At 46.4% G+C, this 20,551-nt stretch overlaps 1 protein-coding gene across 1 annotated transcript in view; it reads left to right on the top strand.

The window, feature by feature from the left end:
* Window positions 1–20,351, top strand: part of PCP4 (Purkinje cell protein 4) — a 54,874-nt gene extending 34,523 nt beyond the window's left edge. Inside the window, exon 3 of the mRNA XM_072807035.1 lies at window positions 19,946–20,351. Coding sequence (XP_072663136.1) covers window positions 19,946–20,073 — 128 coding nt within the window. The 3' untranslated portion in view covers window positions 20,074–20,351. The remainder of the gene's footprint in view (window positions 1–19,945) is intronic.
* Window positions 20,352–20,551: the final 200 nt, after the last annotated feature.

Here is a 20,551-nt window from a genome sequence, read left to right on the forward strand (position 1 = left end):
GTTACTTCAAAATGTGATAATGGTTTTTCTGTTTTGCTTTGTTTTTGGCTTTGGTTTTTTTTTTTTTTTTTTTTTTTATTTTTGGTCCTCCACTAAAATTTAGGATAGCAGACTGGCCAAGCACTAAGGTAGAGGGCAGGTGGTTTTGGCCTTGCTTTTTTGAGGAGTCAGGAGAGCAAACGTGACCAGCTGTTGCACACCAGTTCATGAGCCACCCGGCTCTGGAAGACAAGATCTAGCAATCTCTTTCCTGATTGTTTTATGATTGACACCTCCTTGCCTTTTTTTCATTCTCTGTGAAGGATGGGGCCGCCACTCTCAGGGTCTAGGGAAAAATGAAAACATGGCCTCCTTGTTAAAAAATTGTTAAGCAGAACATAAATCACCCTGCTGAGTGTGGGGCCTTACGCATGTTGCCTGGCTGTGAAACCAGCCTCTAAAGGTGCTGGATGCAAACCTTTTTTCTTTAAAAGTATTAAATATATACCATTCACTTTATAACACATTTTCTATCTGACACTTTCTAAACTGCTGTCCTGGCTGAAGCACAGCAGATAGATAATTGGAAACTTTTTAGGGTGTGAAAAATTAATTTGAATTTATAAGGAGCACAAAACATCCCTGCTCTTTATACTTTCCTTACTGTTTAATGGACTTGGCGAATGAATCCTCCTGGATCACTTTGTATGCTGGTTGTAATTTTGTATGAATTCTGGTTTTGCATCCTATTTTGTAGAGGAGTACAGATAACTCCAAGGTCTTTGGCCCATGGAGAAGGAGTTCTAAGTCCCCTTCTCTAACATCGGGGCAAGTGCGACTTCTCAGACCAGCAACACACAGCACAGGGGGTGCGTGGGGCTTCTGGGCCCAGACCTAAAGGAACCTGCAGCTTCCACTTTTTCTCTCTGGGAATGTTTGCTGTGGGAGAAGCCCATTGCCCCGTGAGAAATCTGATACCCTGTACCCATCCTGTTGTGAGGAAGCCCGAGCTAGCTGTGTGGAGCAGAGGCTTGGTGAGAAGCTTGACCAGCCAGCGGCGGTGCCGCCTCTCCCAGCCCCACTGCCAGATGTGCGGTGAAGATCCCCTGGGTGACTCCAGTTCCAGGACCATCTGGCTGCCACACAGGGAAGGCTCCATGCAAGAAGTGCCCGGCTGAGCTCATCCACCTGTAGGACCAGTAGGCAAAATAATCACTTCCTGCATTGAGGCTATTACAGTTTGGAACAACAGTTACCTGTTACATACCTAAACCTCTTGTCTTTACTAACCTGTCGGTTGGTTCCCTTCTCACTCCATCCCTCCTTCAAGTGCATCCTGGAACATCCTGAACATTCTGTTCTTGCTGGTAGGAATGTAATGTTTAGGTTCTTAAAAACCAGGAAAGGGATGTTACGAAACAGTATCAACTCTAGCATTTTTTGCTCTTTCATTTAAAAAGTATTTGCTCAGCACCGACTCTGTGCTAGGGATTGAAATCAGAATGGAGAGTGGGGCCGGATGTCCTCAGTGACAAATATGTGGGCCATGGTCCTGGGAGGGATTGGAGGGCACACCCCATCCCTGAATAACTTGAAGAGTTAACTACAATGGGACTGTTTGCAAAGATGTGTGTAGGGCTTAGGGAAGCCCACGTAGAACATCAAGGCACCTCAGACTAGCGATGGCAGGGCCTGATGGGAGGCACCATCCACAGAGGATGCTGTCTGGAGAGATAGCCCGATGGGGGCTATGTTCTTTGTTGATGGATATACCCGAGCTGCAGCAACTGTGCAGATTTGTAAGGTTGTCAGATTTAGGAAATAAAAAATACAGGATGTCCAGTTAAATTTCAGCATCAGATAAGTAATAATAATAATAATAATAATAATATTTTAAAAAAAAGTTTAAGTATGTCCCATGCAATATTTGGGACATACTTATAATAACTATTTTTTTTCATTGTTTTTCTGAATTTGAATTTATGGGCAGTTGTATTTTATCTGCAACCCTAGCAGAGAAGAAGGCAAGGGAATCAATACCCGGATCTCTCTCATTCTGTTTTCTGATTGCCTGTGGTAACCCATTGGAGGAACACAACCAAAGCCACAAAACAATGGTTAGGAGAAGCAGGAAAGATATGGACAGCAAATCTGAGCAGCAAAGGTTGAGAAATGGCACTGTGTCTTGCCCATGCACTTTCCTCACTGAATCTTGGGGCCAGGTCATCCACTACCCCTCTCAATCTTCACTGATTAAAAAATGTAGCTTATTGTACTGTAAGCAATTGCAGCCTTACACAGACAAAGCCGGCAGGAATTTTGCATCCAAATTCTGGATTGGTTTCAGAAAAAAGCACAAGAGAAAGAAAGAAATGCCATTTATGAATATTATCCTGTTCTTTTACCTGTGTAGTGTCATTGGTTGGTTTAATATTTTTAAAGGAAGGAAACCTGTCAGATCTTCTTTTGAAAGAGCAATTAGGCTGTCCGTGAAGGTTTGTGTGTCTCCCAGGCAGTCAGTTTAAGGCCCCCAGACACTCTTAGGTGTCATTCAGGAGCAAAGGGAGGTGGGCGAAGGCTGGGGAGGGGTATTTAATAGGAATGCAGCCAGGCTGGTGTGTGTGTATATGTCTGTGTGCGTGCATGCGTGCACATGCAGAGTGGTGCACATCTCAACCTGGTCTTTAGGGAAACCCTGATGGAAGCCCAGGCCAACTGGGAAATGGGTGTGTGTGTGTCTGTGTATGTGTGTGTGTGTGTGCAGAGCGGGCACCGTCACTCCCTCCCAAAGTCAGGTTTGTCAGGGCAGGAGGGAGGGCCTGCAGTCTCAGCCTCCTGGGATTTGGGGTTACCAGAGACCAAACAGAGCTGGGGCATGGTGGTCCGGCACCCTCTAGTGATCTGGGTCTGGAAGCCACCAACTGAAGGCTTCCAGAAAAGCTGCCTTCTGGTGGCCCACTGCACTTGTGGACGATGCACCCAGCTCTCCTGAGCCACAGGAAGAGTGAGGAGAATGAGGGCTACCAGTGACCCCATGTGATGCCCTGGAGGGCTGCCAGTCTAGGGCTTAGGGGTCGGTCTGGGAGGGATACAGCACTGGGCTCTCCCCGGACAGCATTTCAGACAGGAGATGCTGAAATTTGCCTTCACGGTCCTGGAGAGGGATTAGGTTGTAGATTGGAGTCCTTCGTTTCAGAACCTTGAATTAAACTTCAAACTTGTGACTGCAAGATCAGCTGCTTAAGACATACGAGAAACAACCATCTCTTTCTTTTCATGAAGTGCAAACCAGAACCAAAATCTTCATCCCTCTCCTTCCCTACACAGCCAGGGGAATTGTTCATGTGGGCATGTTGGGGAAGATAATTTCCCACAGAAATGAGGGAAAGTTCAAGAGGAAAGAAGGATAACCATAACCAATATTAGGGGATCACTGAATTTGCAGTGTAATTATTTGTAGACTTAGCTTTTTCCAAAATTAATTTGAAGGTGTATTTATTATTATTATTTTTTAAAGATTTATTTATTTATTTGATAGAGATAGAGTGCATACAAGCAGGGGGAGCTGCAGGCAGAGAGAGAGGGAGAAATAGGCCCTCCGCTGAGCAGGGAGCTTGACTTGGGACTTGATCCTAGGATCCTGGGATCATGACCTGAGCTGAAGGCATACAGTCCACCGACTGAGCCACCCAGGTGCCCATATTTTTAACAGAAATTGTTGCTTGTCATGATTGAGAAGACTAATTATTTGCATATCACTAGATTTAATTTACTGAGACATTTAAAAACAAATTCGATTTCCCTTGAACGTTCGTTACCTGCCTCTGCCAGAAAACGAACTGGCTAGTAGAAGCTCCAAATCTGGGATTCCTCTGAGTTCTTGACAGAGTGCTCTTGTGCCAGGTGCCACTTTCCTTTTTCCTGTTGGGATCATGGACTCGAGTAGACCAGTGATTGGCTGAAAGATGTATTGATTTCATAGACCCAGCCGGTGTAGGGTGGAGGTGGGAAGTGGGAAGTTAGAGACACGGCCTCCTTCACGTTTATGAGAATACTCCTTCCCGTAATTTACGATTACTCGAAATGGAAGCTTGCTGCCATTTTCGTTTTTGGCAAGTGGCCTCTTCAATATTTCTAAAATGCATTCTTCTTTTGCACCGTCCCAGACCCTGAAGATAATTGAAAATTGAACTGTGCTCCAGCATTCATTTAGAAAGCAAAGTGTCCTTGGATGTCAGAGAGAAGCTTTCCTGGCTAGGTGCTGATGTGAGCAAAAGTAATTTCCACTTTAGACTCCTCTTCCCATCATAATTAGCTCCCAGGCCTAAGTGCAACAGGATCGACCTTTGAACATGGCAGATCTCATTACCCGCAGCACAGAATTGCTAATTGCGCTGATCACAATGGAAACCCTGAGTCTTCTTGCCTCTGACCTTTCTTAGGTCTGGAGTTGCAATGCAAACGTAAACCTTTTGGCAGTTTGAATTGATATGCACTCACCCAAATTCAATTTCCCACCGGTCCATAAAGCAAGCATTTTTACAGCGTGCATTGCAAATGGGCTGGGTCGTCAGAAACAGCCCTGAAAACATGCGTTGTAGATTATAATGCATTTTCTGGCCACAAACAAGTTCTCCAAATGTTCCTCCCAGGTAGTGGCTCTCCGTAATTATTTCATAGGAGTTTCAGAAGAAAATTAAAAAAAAAATGTTTAGCATCAAATTTTTGCTGTGTTCATTCACAGCAATAATTTCCCACAGAAATGAGAACTTGAGGCCCTTTAACATAAACCATACTTCGAAAGTTCAAGAGGAAAGAAGGATAACCAATATTATGGGATCATTGAATTTGCAAGGTAATTATTTGTAGATTTAGCTCTTTCCAAAATTAATTTGAAGGTGTATTTATTATTATTATTTTTAAAGACTTTATTTATTTATTTGATAGAGATAGAGTGAAATAGCTGCCACCTACATTGCCACCTCTGCAGTTATTTTGACATTTTTAGCTAGTTGTTTTAGGATTTTCTTTGCTTTTCGGCTTTTGCCCTGATTGCAGTACCACTGAACCTGCTCCGCTGGCTGTATGGTCTGGCAAGAAAACCATGTCTGAGTCTCTGTTTGCTCACGAAGAGGCAGGTGAAGAGTAGATCCTGTTTCTCATCCTTGCCCTTAGTGGCTTGCCATTGGCTGCTCATTCACCTGTGGTCAATCATTTCCTGTCTTTGGGGCCCCATTCCTCACCACGGAGCAATGTCGCATCTCGGCTTTTGCTGAATTTTGATGCTTTATGATCCCGTGGCTGTCTCTTTCTGGCACACTATAGGATGTTTGACTTCTTTGGATTCAATCTTCTGCACCTATCGAGGGAATATTGCCTGTGAGTCTGAAGGAGAAATATGATGCTATTTCTTGGTGGAGGGAATGGAGGGGAAAGAAAGTACAACTTGTAGAATCTGAAAAGGATTGTCACCGGCTGTGTTAACAGATATAACCATTTCAACAAATTGGAAAATTTGTTCCTTTAGTTGGATGGACTGCATTTCCCGTAGCTGCCTGCAGAACACGGGCAGGGGCTTATTGCCCTGGGCTTTCCGTGGTATGCATTCGGGTGTGTAGCAGGGCTTCCTGACCAGTGACTGGCCTCCTGGTGTGGACAGGTGTCGGCAACAGCAGTCCACTCATCACAGGAACACAAAAGAAGTGGGCAGCCTGGTAGGGCTGAAATGTGCACACCTGCGCACATAAAGAGGCTGCTGTCAGCCCTCCTGCTACCCCTGAAATTAAGTTGTTACTGCAATTTTGCAGCCAGAAAATATCCCAATTTTCTTTTCTTTTCTTTTCTTTTCTTTTTTTTATATCCCAATTTTCTTTTGAAACTTTGTAACCGTGGGTTTGGGCAATGCTGCCCCCGGGGTGCCATGCTCTCCTGGAATCATGCAAGGGGTTGCCAACGAGGGCCCCTCCAGATCCTGGCAATTGAATCCTGAGTTATAGCTACTTGTTGAAAAATGTCTCGCTTGCATTCTTTTATAGACCCAGCCCATGGGCACTTTAAATTATGGAAATATGTGGGGGAGTCGAACTATAATTTTGAAATTATGAGCCAGATTAGTTGGTGGAAGGTTCGAACAGGGCCTTAAAAGACTCAGCGAGCTACCTGCAGATAAAATGAGCAGTCTTACTCTGTTCACACATCTCAGAGTCGAACAAAACCGTGACATCCTGCCAATTACATATCTGGGATGGAGGTAGACTGTTAGGTCACCCCGGCCATCTGCAGCTGGCAAAATATATCCCTGGTGTGCATTTCCTCAGTTGAGCTTAAAATGGCTTTAGTGAAAGGTCGGATGCCACAGCTCCGGGGAACACTTCCATTCTCTAACAGAGCGATGTTAGACATTTTCCCCTAACGTCCTACCTAAATTGGTTTTTCATATCAGTTTCTTAATATCAGCCTCTATTCATGTTCCCTTGAGCTCCTGCAACCAAAAATGGATATTTTATCACTGCTTAAATTTTTGATCTAGACGGAAATGCTTCTATTACGTCTGTTGATCATCATAATGCTTCAAGGGATGCTATTTCAATGCTGGTCCTTTGAAAAATGATTTTTTTTTTTTGAAAAAAAGCTATTTAGAAACAGAATACATTTGGATCATGTTGCCTGACACTGGAAATTTCTCTGTTTTTAGAATTCTTAAGATAAAAATACGCTGCTTTATTTTTGATCTGTAAGGACTTCTGTGTGTGTGGGTGGGTGGGGTGGGGGAAAGGGCTTTGATGGCTCTCCTGTCAAAGTGTCAGATAAAAAGCCTAGCTTAAACAGTGGGATGGCTCTTCAGACCAAGCACAGTTCACATCTGAGTTTTTCCCAGGCGCTGGCCCACCTTAACCAGTAGGACAGACGTCTGAAGACTCAGAACTTCATCACTACCTGGGAAAGTACTTCTTACTCCATTTCTTCTTGAGATTAGTTGTGGAAACATTATTACTAAGTAGTGCTTTAAACTAAAACAGAAGCTCTACCATTGGCTAGTCCTTCTGGGTCTAGGTACTAGATGTGGTTCACCTACCGAGTCCAGAAACCCCATAACCTCATTCCTTCCTGAGCATTTGATTTTAGTCTCTTTTAACAATATGTGAACCCATCTTCCTGGTAAGTAGGATAACTTTTCCAAAGCTTGAAATGACTCCCCTTTAGGAAGCTATTTCTAACAAATCGGTGCGTACTTGACCATGAGCTCTTAAGACAGTGCCATTTTAAAAAAGCAAATGGAAGCGATGTGCCAAACATGGGCAGAGAAACGTGGAAGCAGAGGCTTGTGGGGTCAGGACAGCAGCCTGCATGGAATTTAAACCCACGGATGGCAGTTCCTGGAACCTAATGCATCTCTTTGTTTACACGTTTACAACAGAGGCACACACCTGTGTGCAAAGGTCCTCCCTGTCCTTGGGATATTCCAACATGGAACACATGGTCACGTTCAGGAGGTTTGAAGGGTATTTAAAATACCGGGAAGTCGTGGACACGAGCAGTCTCTCTACTTCTGCTTCTCTTTTTCTTCTTGCTGTGAATGAGAGGTGCAGGTGCAGAGGGTGAACGGAGGCACCTGATGCGTGACCAGGTTTGGTGGCAGCGTCACGTTTGGGATTTTAAGCAGCAGCAGTGCTCATCAGCCCGACTGCAGCTGGACCTGGCACACACCTGACTCTGGCTTCGCTTCACAGACCCCCTTTCCAGGTGTCACCCAGAGCATGACCCCCAAAGTCAAAATCTGTATACACAATGGATGCATCTGCCCAATAGACCTGCGCATCTAAGGAAGCTTGTAATCCCTGAAAATCCACATAGGAAAATGCTTGTCCGCCGGGATTAGAGGCGCGGGGCAGAGAGCCAGAGTGGGAATGTGTCCATAAGATAGTGCAGCCCCCCTGCTGGGCCGCAGGGGTCCAGGAGGAACACAGAAACGTCTGCCAGGGCAGATGGCACAGGGCCGGGGGAAGGCGTCCCTCGCCAGGCAGCGCCGCAGAGCAGAGGGAAGGAGAAGAGGTCTGCAGCCCAAAGTCTGAACACAGCCTCAGTCCCTTTCTGGTGCACACGTAATGCTTTTTCTATCCACACTGCTGCTTCCCCCCAGCCCGAGGATCCTCTGGTCTGTAGGCCTAGGAGCCTTTCCCTTCCTCCCCCATGGAGTCTGGAAGGCAGTGCACTTGCCTCTGCTCCTCCATCCCTCCTAAAGGCAAGTTTTCTGGAATGATGAGCAAGGGGAGCTACGACCCTCCCTGGGCTCAAGTCAGGTTTCTGTATTAATGACTGGAGCTTGTGCTCCTTGGAGGCTCCTGGATGATGGCCTGTCATTACGATCGCATTTTCTTTCACTTTAAAACTGGAGAACTTTACAAAATTCTCCACGGTGCTGAAGTCTTCCGAGTTTAATCCTTCAGAACTTTGAAGGTTGGCAGCTAGGGGCAAGTAAGTCCGGGAAGATTTCACCCTTCTGAAACCTTGTGAAACGGTAAAACCAGGTAAAGCATAAGAGGAAGGGAAAACCGCTAATATCCCAAAGCTCTGAAAGAAGAGAAAACGAACGAAGGGCAGAATGAAGGGAGGATGCTGAGCCCTGATTAAAGAGAACTCACATTCCTTTCCTGTATTTTCAAGCATTTCAAGCTTCAGACTTTCAAAAGCTGGAAGGGGAAGGCTGTGGGGGCAGAAACCCCAGTAGGGAAGCCGGAGAGAAATGCTTGCAAAGGTTACCGAATATACAGGAGATATTTCTATCAAAAACCTGAGGTTTTAAAAGTATTAAGTGTTATAAACAAACGGCCATCGATATCAGATGTCCATATCGGAATAAATGTGTGGGAAATATCAGAAAGGGAGACAGAACATGAAGACTCCTAACTCTGGGAAATGAACTAGGGGTGGTGGAAGGGGAGGAGGGCGGGGGTGGGGGTGAATGGGTGATGGGCACTGAGGGGGGCACTTGACAGGATGAGCACTGGGTGTTATTCTGTATGTTGGCAAATTGAACACCAATAAAAAATAAATTTATTATATAAAAAAAGAAAAAAGCTCATGTAGTTAAGGGAGGAAAATATAGCCATGCCCTGTATGGTGATAGATGTTTGAATTTATGTTATCAGGCTGATATGAATTCAAATGAATTATATGCTTATTGTAATTTATGTGTAAATAGATGAGGTTCATCTACAAGAAGCTGAAACTTTAAAAAAAAACAAAGCTTAAACAATAAAGTTATTTCTTTCTCATATAAAAAGTAGGTCATTGAGGGCAGTCAGGATAGTGCTAAGGAGCATCCGGCATCCGTATTCCTTTGTGCCCCCCACAGCATAAGACTCTTAAGGCCCAAACCGGCTGCTTGAGCACGAGCCATTGCATCTGCATTCTGACTAGCAGGAAGCAGATAGGAATAAGGAAAAAAGGACAGAGTGCCAGCTTATGTTTAAGGAGATTTCTTTTAAGGAGATTTCTTTGATCCTACCCACGTCATAGAACCTAGTTGTGTAGCCACACCCAACAGCAAGGAGGCTGGAAACCTAGTTCTGGGTTTGTAACTAAGGAAAAGAGACCAGGAGCAGATGCGGCCACCATCCATTTCTGCTCATGGAGTTTCTCGAGCGCTTACGTACCTGGCTGGCTTGCGTGGAGAGGGCTGGTCGAAGGTGATGGATGACTCCTTTGTTCTCTGTCCTCCTCACCAGCCTGAAGTCGTTTTTCTTTGTCAGCACGTGAGGGAAGGCAAACTGTGGCTTCTCTGAGGGGTGTGCTGTTAGGGAAGTTAGCTGCTGATTTGGGGTGTGCTTCGAAGAGGGAAAGAAACCTTTGGTGTATTATCCTCACCTCTGAAAGGGTTCTCCTTTGTCTACTTTTATTCACTCTGTTCTCCACTAAGTACGAAAGAATTCTCTATGCACGTAAAGTGAAAGCCTGCTCTCTGATCCCCAGACACACGGGGGGGGGATGACCCCCTTTCCTTACATAACAGCCCTGTCCCTCCCCTGCACCCCCTCCCATATAAGCTAGGCGTGCCTGCAGCTGATGGGGGCATGGACAACACAATCCACGCACGCTTGCTGGATTCCATGGAAGGGAGTTATTATAGGGTTATCTGTGCCTTACAGAATTTCTGAGAGGCAGAGAGCCCAGCCTGGACCATGCACAGCCGGGATCAACGCATCCAGAATCACCTGACCACGCACAGGTGGTTCTAGCAGAAGCCCCACTGCTGCTGCTGCTGCTGCTGTGTGGCTGTAGCACCGGGCAAGGCCAGTCCATGTCCCTACAGCTGCCCCAGAGAAGCCCGATGCCTCGGCCCCTGTGCTTTTGCCAGAGACGGAGTCTTCCTGTGTTTGCTGACCACCCCCAGGGCTCACTTCTGCTTCCTCAGGTCCTGCCACATTGCACCTGCCTGGCTGGCCCTAAACCTGAGAAGCAGGATCCTCCTTCCAGGACATCTGGGAATGGGTTTCCTCCAGCCTGTCAGCAGCATGATGGAGCGAGCTGGTGGAAGGAGAGGCCATGGGGTGAGCCGGTCTGCGTGCCCCCGTCTCGGGTAGCATGCATTTGTAATCGCTCTGGATGCGCCTCAGAGCCGGCTGGCGCACACCCTCTCCTCGGCCCTCTAAAGTTCTTGAGAGGCAAACGAGTCTCGATTCCTTAGCATCCCCCATTTCAAACACAGCGGAGCATTTGAACCTCAGAAAAGCAAATCTGACCACACTCGATCAGTTGGAACTTGAATTTGAGCTTTCCCTAGTGAAGCTGCTTCTTCATGCCTCATTGCCCTGTCTTCATTTTTTTTTTCCTCTAAAAGGAAAAAAGACATTTCCTCAAAATGTAGGCATTTTGGCTAGTGCTATGGGCTGAATTGTATCCCTAAACCCAACATTTGTATGTTGAAGACCCAAAGTACTTCAAAATGGGACTGTATTTGGAGACATAGTCTTCAAAGAAATGATTGAGGTCAAATGAGGTCATTAATGTGGGCCCTAATCCAAGACGGCCGGTGTTCTTATATAGAGACCCATATATTATTATAATATATTATATTATTATATAATAATATAATATATTATATTATTTGGTGTTAATATATAGAGGAGATCAGGACCCAGATGTGTACAAAGGATGACGGTGGGAGGACACAGGTAGAGGAGGGTGTCTGCATGCCCAGGAGACGGGCCTCAGAGGAACCAACATGCCAACACCTTGATCCCAGACTGTGAGCAAATACATTTCTGTCATTTAAGCACCCTGCTGGTGGTACTTTGTTACCAGCCTTTGCTGACTAATAAAACTGCGAACAATTTTGCCTTTCCAATAGAAAAATTAGTTTTTTCTTTTTTCTTTCTCTCTCTCTCTCTTTTTAAAGATTTTATTATTTATTCATTAGAGACACAGAGAGAAAGAGGAGCAGAGACACAGGCAGAGGGAGAAACAGGCTCCCCATGGGGAGCCAGATGCAGGACTCGATCCCAGGACCCCAGGATTGCAACCTGAGCCAAAGGCAGATGCTCAACCCCTGAGCTACCCAGAAGCCCCCCAAAATTGTTTTTTTCAATGATATTTATATCTTCTAGTTAACATGGTCTCTTCCCGTGCTTAATGAATTTGGGGGAAAATACGATCTCAGCAGCACATATGTGCACCCATTTGGTTACCTAAACGGCCCAGCCCAATGGTCTTTTTTATATGAGCAAGGTGCATGTAGAAAGGGGCCAGAGCAGCAGCATAATGGAAGCAGAGGACTCAGGAGCTGCAAGTAAGCCGTTGCGTTCGGGAGACCAAATTAGGCCTGGCATTAACAACAACCCATTTTGAACAATGGAGACTGGGGGTTCAGAACGCCTCTATTTTATGACAACAGAGAATTTCTCTCTCTTTGGAGAAGCTGTAAGAACCAGAAAAGTGCAAACTTGGTGTGTGTGTGTGGAAAGTTAGAAGAAGTGGGAAATGTGTGTTTATCTAGCATGAGGACACAGGAGAGGCAGAAAGGCCCCTCGCCTGCTGCCGCTAATGCCCGGCCTTGCTCATTAATCTCCGCCCGCCGCTTAGCCAAGACCTGGAAAATTGCAATTCTCCGCACCAGCAGCCCCCATTCAATAAACCCTGAGCCAGTGGGCAGGAACGAGAAACCGGTTGGAGCTCAGAGCTCGGAGGCCAGCTTGTTGGAATTCCACACTCCTGCCCAGCCTCGGGGGAATGCTCTAACTCACCACCAACTGGGCTTTCCCCGGCTTTTTATTTTTATTTTATTTCATTTTAATTTTTTTTATTGGAGTTCAATTTGCCAACATATAGCATAACCCCCAGTGCTCATCCTGTCAAGTGCCCCCCTCAGTGCCCGTCACCCAGTCACCCTGTCCCCTTGCCCACCTCCCCTTCTGCTACCCCTTGTTCATTTCCCAGAGTTAGGAGTCTCTCATGTTTTGTCACCCTCACTAATATTTTCACTCATTTTCTCTCCTTTCCCTTTATTCCTTTCACTAATTTTTATATTCCCCAAATGAATGAGACCCAGCTTTTTAAAGAACGGGCAGTCATTACTTTCCTAATTAGCATTTTATAAGATAGATGCTTGATGCTAGCATTTTTTGGAACAAGGCATACAAATTTATCTTTATTATTTCTAGGGTGAGGGCAGCGGGGTGGGGCACCCCACGGGGGGTGGGGTGGGGAGGACACGACCTCATCCCTAACACTAGGTGCCTTGTTCTCTGGGTATATTTTGATTCAGTTTGAGGCTTAAGAAATAAAAATGCCAATCTTTGCTTGTTTTTCTTGCTTGTCTCTTTGCTTTCCCTGCCTCAAGGGTCTGGGTTTGGGTCCTTATGAAGAAAGCCACGCTGCTGGCCTTGACCAATAGGTGGCCCTGGCGCGCTAGAGGGCGGAGAGCCAGCAACGAGGCCCCCGGGAGCCCCAGGTTGCCCTGTAGCAATTAGCTTAAGTATATCAAGGGCAACACGATGGACAGATGTTAATTTTTTCCAAGCTAGTATTATACTCTGAAGGCAGGTCGGGCATTCTAAGGACTTCAGTATTATAATACCCCATTTGCAAGGCATACTTAAGTTAAATGATTGCTATTTCTTTATGGTGTGCTAAAATTTAGGTCTTTATGATAGGCTCTGTGCTGTGCCTCCGAATCAAGGCAAACTCCTACTCAGGACAATTATATCCCAATTTACTGCTTATGCACAAATTTCTGATCTACAGGATTAGGACTTAGGAGGTAATTTTGTTTCTATAAAATAACTCTTTAACGTATGGAGAGTTGTAAGTATGTAAAGGGGGTGTGTGTGCATGTGCATGAGTGTGCACGTGTGTGTGTGTGCAAGCCCCTATATTCATGACTTATTGCCAGTACCTCTAGGCCATGACCCTATATCATCATAAAAGCAAATATATCTAAGAGTTCCTTCCATCAGGCATGGGGGTTAATATGATGTATTTTTGAATGATGCTGAGTCTCAAACTTTTTATCAGATCTTGGGCTTCACAGCCTCCAGGAATAGCTCTGTTATGCTCTGGATGACTACATGTCTGTTAATTTCTAAAGGATTTATGCTAATTATTTGAAGTCTGCTACTTAGATTGTGAATGCACGGATGGAGAATAGTTTCTCAAAACATGTTGTTTCTCAGCAGCGGAAGGCCTCTGTGTCCTTCTCCCCCGGGCAGATGGGTCTTAAGCTGGTTTTGGGGATAGGCCTCCTCTCCTGACCCTGTCTCCTTCCCAGAGCCCTTACCTGACTTCATAACACACACACACACACACACACACACACACACACACACACACTTTATTTTGGGAACTTATGAAATTCCATTACTTATTTGCATTTGCTTATTTATTTATTTATTTTCCCTGGAGAGAAGGGGGCTTTGGGCTTGTTCTTCCCTCTCTCTCAGCCTCTAGGACAGGGATGGATCCGTACTAGGCATTCTTGACCATTTGCTGAATGATCGCATTTGGTGTAGGTTCTCCTGGACTGCCCAGTAGACCAGCAGATTTTGCAAGCTGGTCGACTGTCTCATGTGTTTAATTTGGGCCATTTAAGATTTTCTTTTCCCCTAAGCAACATTAACCGGTCCATAGGAAAAACTGTCATTTCGGCCTCTAAGGATCTGAAAGCAACCCAACAATGTTGATTAAAATCCAGATTTCGAGCAAAGCTGGGCTTCCGACTCAGCCCTTGGCCAGCGCTCACCAGATGATCTCAAGCAAGGCATATCATGGTGTCTGTGCCTTTGTAAAATGGGAACAGTGGGCATTTCCTGCCGCTCTCGAGAATGCAGAAGCCAGACAAGGGACAGAATACAAAGCTACTTTGAAACCTATAGAGCCCAAAGTTAGTTTAGGTTGAATTGTGTCCCTCCAAATTCGTATACTGAAGCCCTGATCCCCAGTGTCTCAGAATGAGGCTATATTTGAAGATAAGGACTTTAATGAGGTGACTGAGTTAAATCGAGGTTTCTTTGCGGTGTCTGACCAGTGTCCTTATAAGAAGAGGAAGAGGCACCAGACCATGTGAGGACACAGTGGGGAGGCGGCTGTCTGCAAGCCAAGGAGAGAGGTCTCAGAACAAAAACCAAACCTGCTGCTCTGTTGGTCTTGAACTTCCAGCTTCCAGAACTGAGGGAGAACAAGTGTCTGTCATCCAAGCTGTCTGGCCGGGGTACTTTGTAATGGCAGCCCTGCAGATCCACACAGGGGCCCAGTAAGAACCTGTTGATGGGCTGTGTAGCCCTGATTTGATGACCACCACTCTAGCGCCAGCTCCGTGTTTGTCAGAATAGATACACGCAGACAGTATTCTAATATGTCAAGCCATTTTCCTATACGATAGATTTTCATGAAAGCATCAGAGACTTGCAATATTCACCTGGGATTAGCCTGAGCTGGTGGTAGTAGCTCCTTCCTTTCATATTTATGATTCTCTATTTTACATTTGCCATCAAATGATCTGTAAAAGAAAATCCACTTAAATCTATGAGGGAGGACCTATTTAATGCTCAGTGAAGGGTGGCTCTTATTACAATGACATCTTTAAGAACGGCTACCTGAACATCTCTCTTATGGCGTAATAAAATCCAAAGCAGCAGGGCTACTTCCCATCTCAGTGCCTGCAAGGCAAGGGCAATATTTCAGGAAAGCAGCACAAGAGATGTCTACAGGAGCTCGGAGTATAAATCTGAATCGCACCGGCTTCCTTCCAGGGGGGCAGGTCACGGCAGCACTGAATCACCAGCCTCCCGGGCCTGGGGGAGCGTCGTGGCTCCCCTGCTGCTGGCCCGCAGCGGAGCTCTGGGTTGCGTCTCGGTTGTCTGATGGAGTTTCTGCCTGGGGAGAAAAGTCTAATTGCTTGAGACTGTTTTGCAGCTGTCCTGCTGGTTCTGAGAGCGAAGTGGGGGAGAGAGGATAGGATTGGGGGGGGTGGTGGTGGCAAATAGAAGGCAGGTGGATGATGTAGTAGCTGGTAATGGCTCAGACTGCCCTGTGCCTTCGAGAGCAGGCCTGCTAGGTAAGGGACCCACAAAGCTGGGTGCCATCTGAGGGACTCGTGGGGGCTCCCAGCCGACCCGGGCTCCTTGGACATTGCAGTTACGGGGGTGCCCCTTACACCCCCGGAGCTACACGGTCGGGAAGCCGGGCTCCTTCCCGTTCTCCAGGGGACTTGGCAATCGCTAGCTTTTTATGACTTTTTTATAATTGGTATGAATAGCATCTTGACAGTTGTCCTGGTCGGCTGCAGAATTTCTTCACAGAGGGATGCTCAGAAATGATCAAATTCCTGTGCTCCAGAGAGATGTGAATAATAACAACGGCCGTGCAGCAACGGGCAGGTTATAAAGTGCTCGCTCAGACTGGTGGAACCAGGTCTCTATGCCCTTTGGCTCCTGGGATCCAGGATACAAATGTCAGGTAGAGAGCCCACCCCGCCCGGCTGCAGGCCCGCAGGCCCGCACGCACCTTTATGAAGTGACAAGTAGAAGAATCTGGGGAACGGCTAGGCGGGGTCTGGAAGTGAGAACAGCTCACGATTTCCCTCTGCTCATTTAGATCTACTGTCCCTCCTGAGACAGAAGCCACCTGGACACAGGGCCCCAGGCGCCTTTAGTGCCTCCTAGCGACCGTGCCTGGGGACTGCCTGGTTTATTTTCACATGACCTGTGAGGCCTCGTCTGCACCTGTCTTTGGGTGTAGCCTCTGGGCCTTGTGCTGCTGAGCAAGGATGTGAAGTCACAAGCCCAGCAAACGCCACCTGCCATCCCAAAGGCTGGGGAGGGCCTGACCCCTCAGCGCTGCTGATGGCCGTGTGGCTGGCCCTGCTGGAAAGCAGTCATTTCCTTCCCCCACACAGCAGGCCCCAAGCACCTGAGAGTCTGAGCAGGTGCAGGGCCCGGGGGCTGGGGAGCCATGGGACTGCTCACACCCCCTTCCACCTGCTTTGCCGCTATGGCGTGTCTTGCTCAACACCACGGGGCCAGTGGTTCGATTTACAGCATGGCCTAGAGCTGCACATCACACTGGTATCTAGGTGGAACCGGCTTTTGAAAATAATTTTGCCTCTCCATTTTTGAGATGAGCACACTGAGACCCAGAGACGCTCCGAACCTTCAGGAGAGTCACAGAGCAGTAGGACACTCCCCCAAACCACTGTACCTGGTCTCACAACCCCTGCTTCTGCCAGCTGCCTCACTGGGACCAGGAGGGAGTCAGCCTTAGCCCCGAGAAGGCTGGAGGATGCTTGCCTGCCGGATGTGAGGCTGCCTTTCCTTTATTCCTGGCCACGTACTGATACCAGGCACTGTTCTAGGCACAGAAGGGCTTAAAAGCCCACCCAGAGCTCACCATCAGGAGCTGTGTATCTGAAGGTGCCTACCTTTGGACGCCTGTGAGTCCTTCCTCTCTACCCAGGCCCTGACCTTTCCCTGTGGCACGCCCCCCTCCCCATTAAATGATGCTTCCTTATATCACTCCAACGTCGCCACATTTTGTATTGTGTTCACCAAGTTGTCTGTGGATAGTGCCCCTTGGCTGGCCCCACAGAGGCTTTGCCATGACCCCCAGCCTCCTCCTGCTGAGTCTGGGGTGCCTCGAGCCCTGCTTTCCTACTCTTAGGACCACACCCTGAGCCATCTGCAGACCCTTGCATCATTTGCGGTGGACCCTGTGCCACCAATTTGGTTTTTTTTTTTTTTTTTGAAACATATATATATATATATTTTTTGGAGTTCAATTTGCCAACATATAGCTGTGTCACCAATTTGAATAGTTGTCTCTTCTCTACCACATTCTGGGTCCCTCTCCTCTGCTTTACAAATCCCAGTGAGAGGAGTCACAGGGTCAGATCTTCCCCAGGCAATGCTGGACTCTGCCAAGTAAACAGAAGGTAACGATTCCTGAACTATTAGTGCATTCTTTTTTAAACATTGTAATATTTTTTCAACGAGGGAGGAATGTAGAAATCACTTTTGTCTGGAGATATTAGTTCCAAATATGACTGTAAAATTGTTTTTTATGACCCATCCTTACAATCTCATATATTTCCGAAATCTAGATAGTTTTCTAAGCCCTCTTGAATCATTTGTCAAAAAATAATATTGCTGTTTTCTTCATTATTATTAAGGGGAAAGATGAATCAGGCCATTGAAAGCCTTCAGGTTGCAGCAATATTTTACATCTAAGAGAAGTTTTCTGTGTCTCCTTGAATGACAGATGGCCTCCCCTTTTGCAATCGGATGCAGCTGGGCCTAGCTCAGGCTTGCTAGACACTGTCCTATCCCTGTCTCGCACAATAATGCTAATGAAACATGTTTGAGGTCCTGACCCGGGAGTGTCCGGGAGCTCCTGCCCCACCCAGTGGCCCTATTCCTTATTGATTCCCTGCAGTGCCATGTAAAATGTGAATGGCTACCGGATGCAGTACGAGACAAACCCAATGTGTTCTCCATATCACCTGGGCTCTCAAGGGTTAGGAAAAGATGGCCCTCAAATATTCCCCAGACATTGGGACATTCAAACTTCACTATTCTTATGGGCATCCACAGTTCATATCCAGGATAGAGGAAAATAGTTCTACTGATTTAGGTCACAGACGCGTCAGTCTGGCAAGGCTTGCCGAGCCAGTGTCCTCTCCTCCCAGATGGAGGTGTGTTTGGAGGGATCTAGGTGGAACCAGCTTAGTCTCTGGGAAAATTGATAGGAGCCTCCTTAAGGGTCTGCAAAGGGAATGCCATGCCAGCAGATGCACCTGAAGGAAGGGGCAACTCACATATATTTATATTCTTATCTCTGTATCATCTCTCTATGTATCTACATCATTTATATGTATCTATTTACCTATCATCTATCAATCTACTATCATCTATCAATCAATCATCAATCTATCATCTAATATCTATCTATCTATATTTATCATCTATCAATCAATCATCTATCATCTATTATGTATCTATCTATCTATGTATCTATGTATCTATCTATCTATGAAAGAACAGAGAAGGCAGGAGAGAACAAGCCTGCCTCACTTGAAAGTGATCCATGGTCTCCACCTTCTTTGTGAGGGTTGCAGCTGAACATTATCACCCAAAGTCTCTGAGAGAGGAAGTGAGTGAGTGACGAACTCAGGCTGCTTGGTGACAAAGTCAGGTGTAGAGACCTGTCCCTGCCTCAAATGTCCCTGACATTCCCATCCTGGGCTCGATGTGCCTTGCACACTTCTGGGCTCCAGGGCACACTGCTGGGCTCCAGGTTCAAGTCTGGGTTGCAGTGAGGCAGTGAGGTCTCAGCCCAAGTGCTCCAGGGTGGGTCCTGTTCCCAGGTGTGCTTTGAGCTAACTCTAGGGTCTTATTTGGTGCCTTTTCCATAGACAAAGTAGCTGAGTCTCAACTCTGGCTGCATCTTGGCATCATCTGAAAGCCTTTTATGAAAACAGGGCTGTCTGGTGCTGCCCCCAGGGCTGCTGATTCATCTGACCTGCTCTTGCTACCAGGAGCCCTTCCCAGGGCAGCCCTAAGCCTGGATTGGGGCCCTGGGCCTGTATGTTTTTTTAAAAAGATGCTTCGGTGATTATGAGGATTAGCGTTCACTGGACTGAAGGAGCTGTAAAGATGCTTCCCTTTTAAGACTAGAGGATTTTACTTATTTATTCATTTTAATATTTGACGAGAAGTCAGCTGATGCTCAGTGAAGAGGGACACTGAGCACGTGCTTTCACTTTGGCTTATATTCTATTTTCTATAATCGTTACAGTGTGAATTAGTTAAATCCTTCCAGTTTAGCAAACATATTGCTAAGCCTCCCTCATCGGAACAGACGTGTGGAAGTTTAGCCAAATTGTGAAGGTCAAATGGGGTCATCCATTGGTGACAATGATAAACAGAAACCCTGATCCAATCAGCAATCTCGCTGGCAATAAAGAATACGTGGAAACCCAGTGACTCCCCCCCCAACTCTTGTGAATATCAGTCCCCCATTGGGTCAGTATCTGTAGCACTATTTAAATTGTATCTCTATGAGGAAAAAGTCAAAGCACAGCTAGTATTATTTTTTTTAAATTGGAGTTCAATTTGCCAATATATAGCATAACACCCAGTGCTCATCCCATCAAGTGCCCCCCTCAGTGCCTGTCACAGCTAGTATTTTTAATACCATGTGATACATGACCATGAGACATAGAAAATTATGTACGGAAAGTATCTGAGTGGTTGGGGCTATGTCCTTGAGTTTCATGGTCTCTTGCAAGTGTACAGTTTAGGCAGCCAGAGAACAACCCATTCTGGGCTCTCGTGGGGGGTCAGGACATGCTCTACTCTGCACACCAGGTCCTGTGCTGGGGGTGGTGAGTGCGCGCTGCCTGGCGGACTGGCGGCTGTCTGTGTTTTTGCTCTCAGCTCAGTGACAGCTTCATGGGTGTGTTTTTCTTTTGTTACAGATGGGCAGAAGAAAGTTCAAGAAGAATTCGACATTGACATGGATGCGCCAGAGACAGAACGCGCAGCCGTGGCCATTCAGTCTCAGTTCAGAAAATTCCAGAAGAAAAAGGCTGGGTCCCAGTCCTAGCGGGCGACCCCCTTCATAGTCTTCCAGGAGACACCGGATTCAACCATCATCTGTCAAGAAATTAAAAGAACAACACCCTAGAGAGAATTCATTTGCACATGATACACACATGCACACCTGTCCTGCAATGCATGTACAGAGACCCATGATATTTATTCCCTGCTAGGAAGGTGTAGACACTGCAACTGTGGGTGGCTTAATCTCTGTTTATCTCTAGTATCATTCCTCCTGCAACTATTTTCCTTGATGTTGTAATAAAATGGAGTTACGATGCGTGATTCAAGCGTCTGCTTTGTCTCTCCCTTTAGATTAACCTGGGAAGTGACCAGTGTCAGAGATGACTTCAGGTCAGGTGTGTTTTTTCTCCTTCCCTTAAGAGTTAGAGCTGAAACATGGTGCTTCTATGAGAAGCCTTTCTGCTACGAATGAGAGATCTACTCCTTGCCATGCCTGTCTCATTTGAAGAGTATTAACTGCC

Source organism: Canis lupus, chromosome 30 (assembly GCF_048164855.1).
Source record: "Canis lupus baileyi chromosome 30, mCanLup2.hap1, whole genome shotgun sequence".
Taxonomy (NCBI): Eukaryota; Metazoa; Chordata; class Mammalia; order Carnivora; family Canidae; genus Canis; species Canis lupus.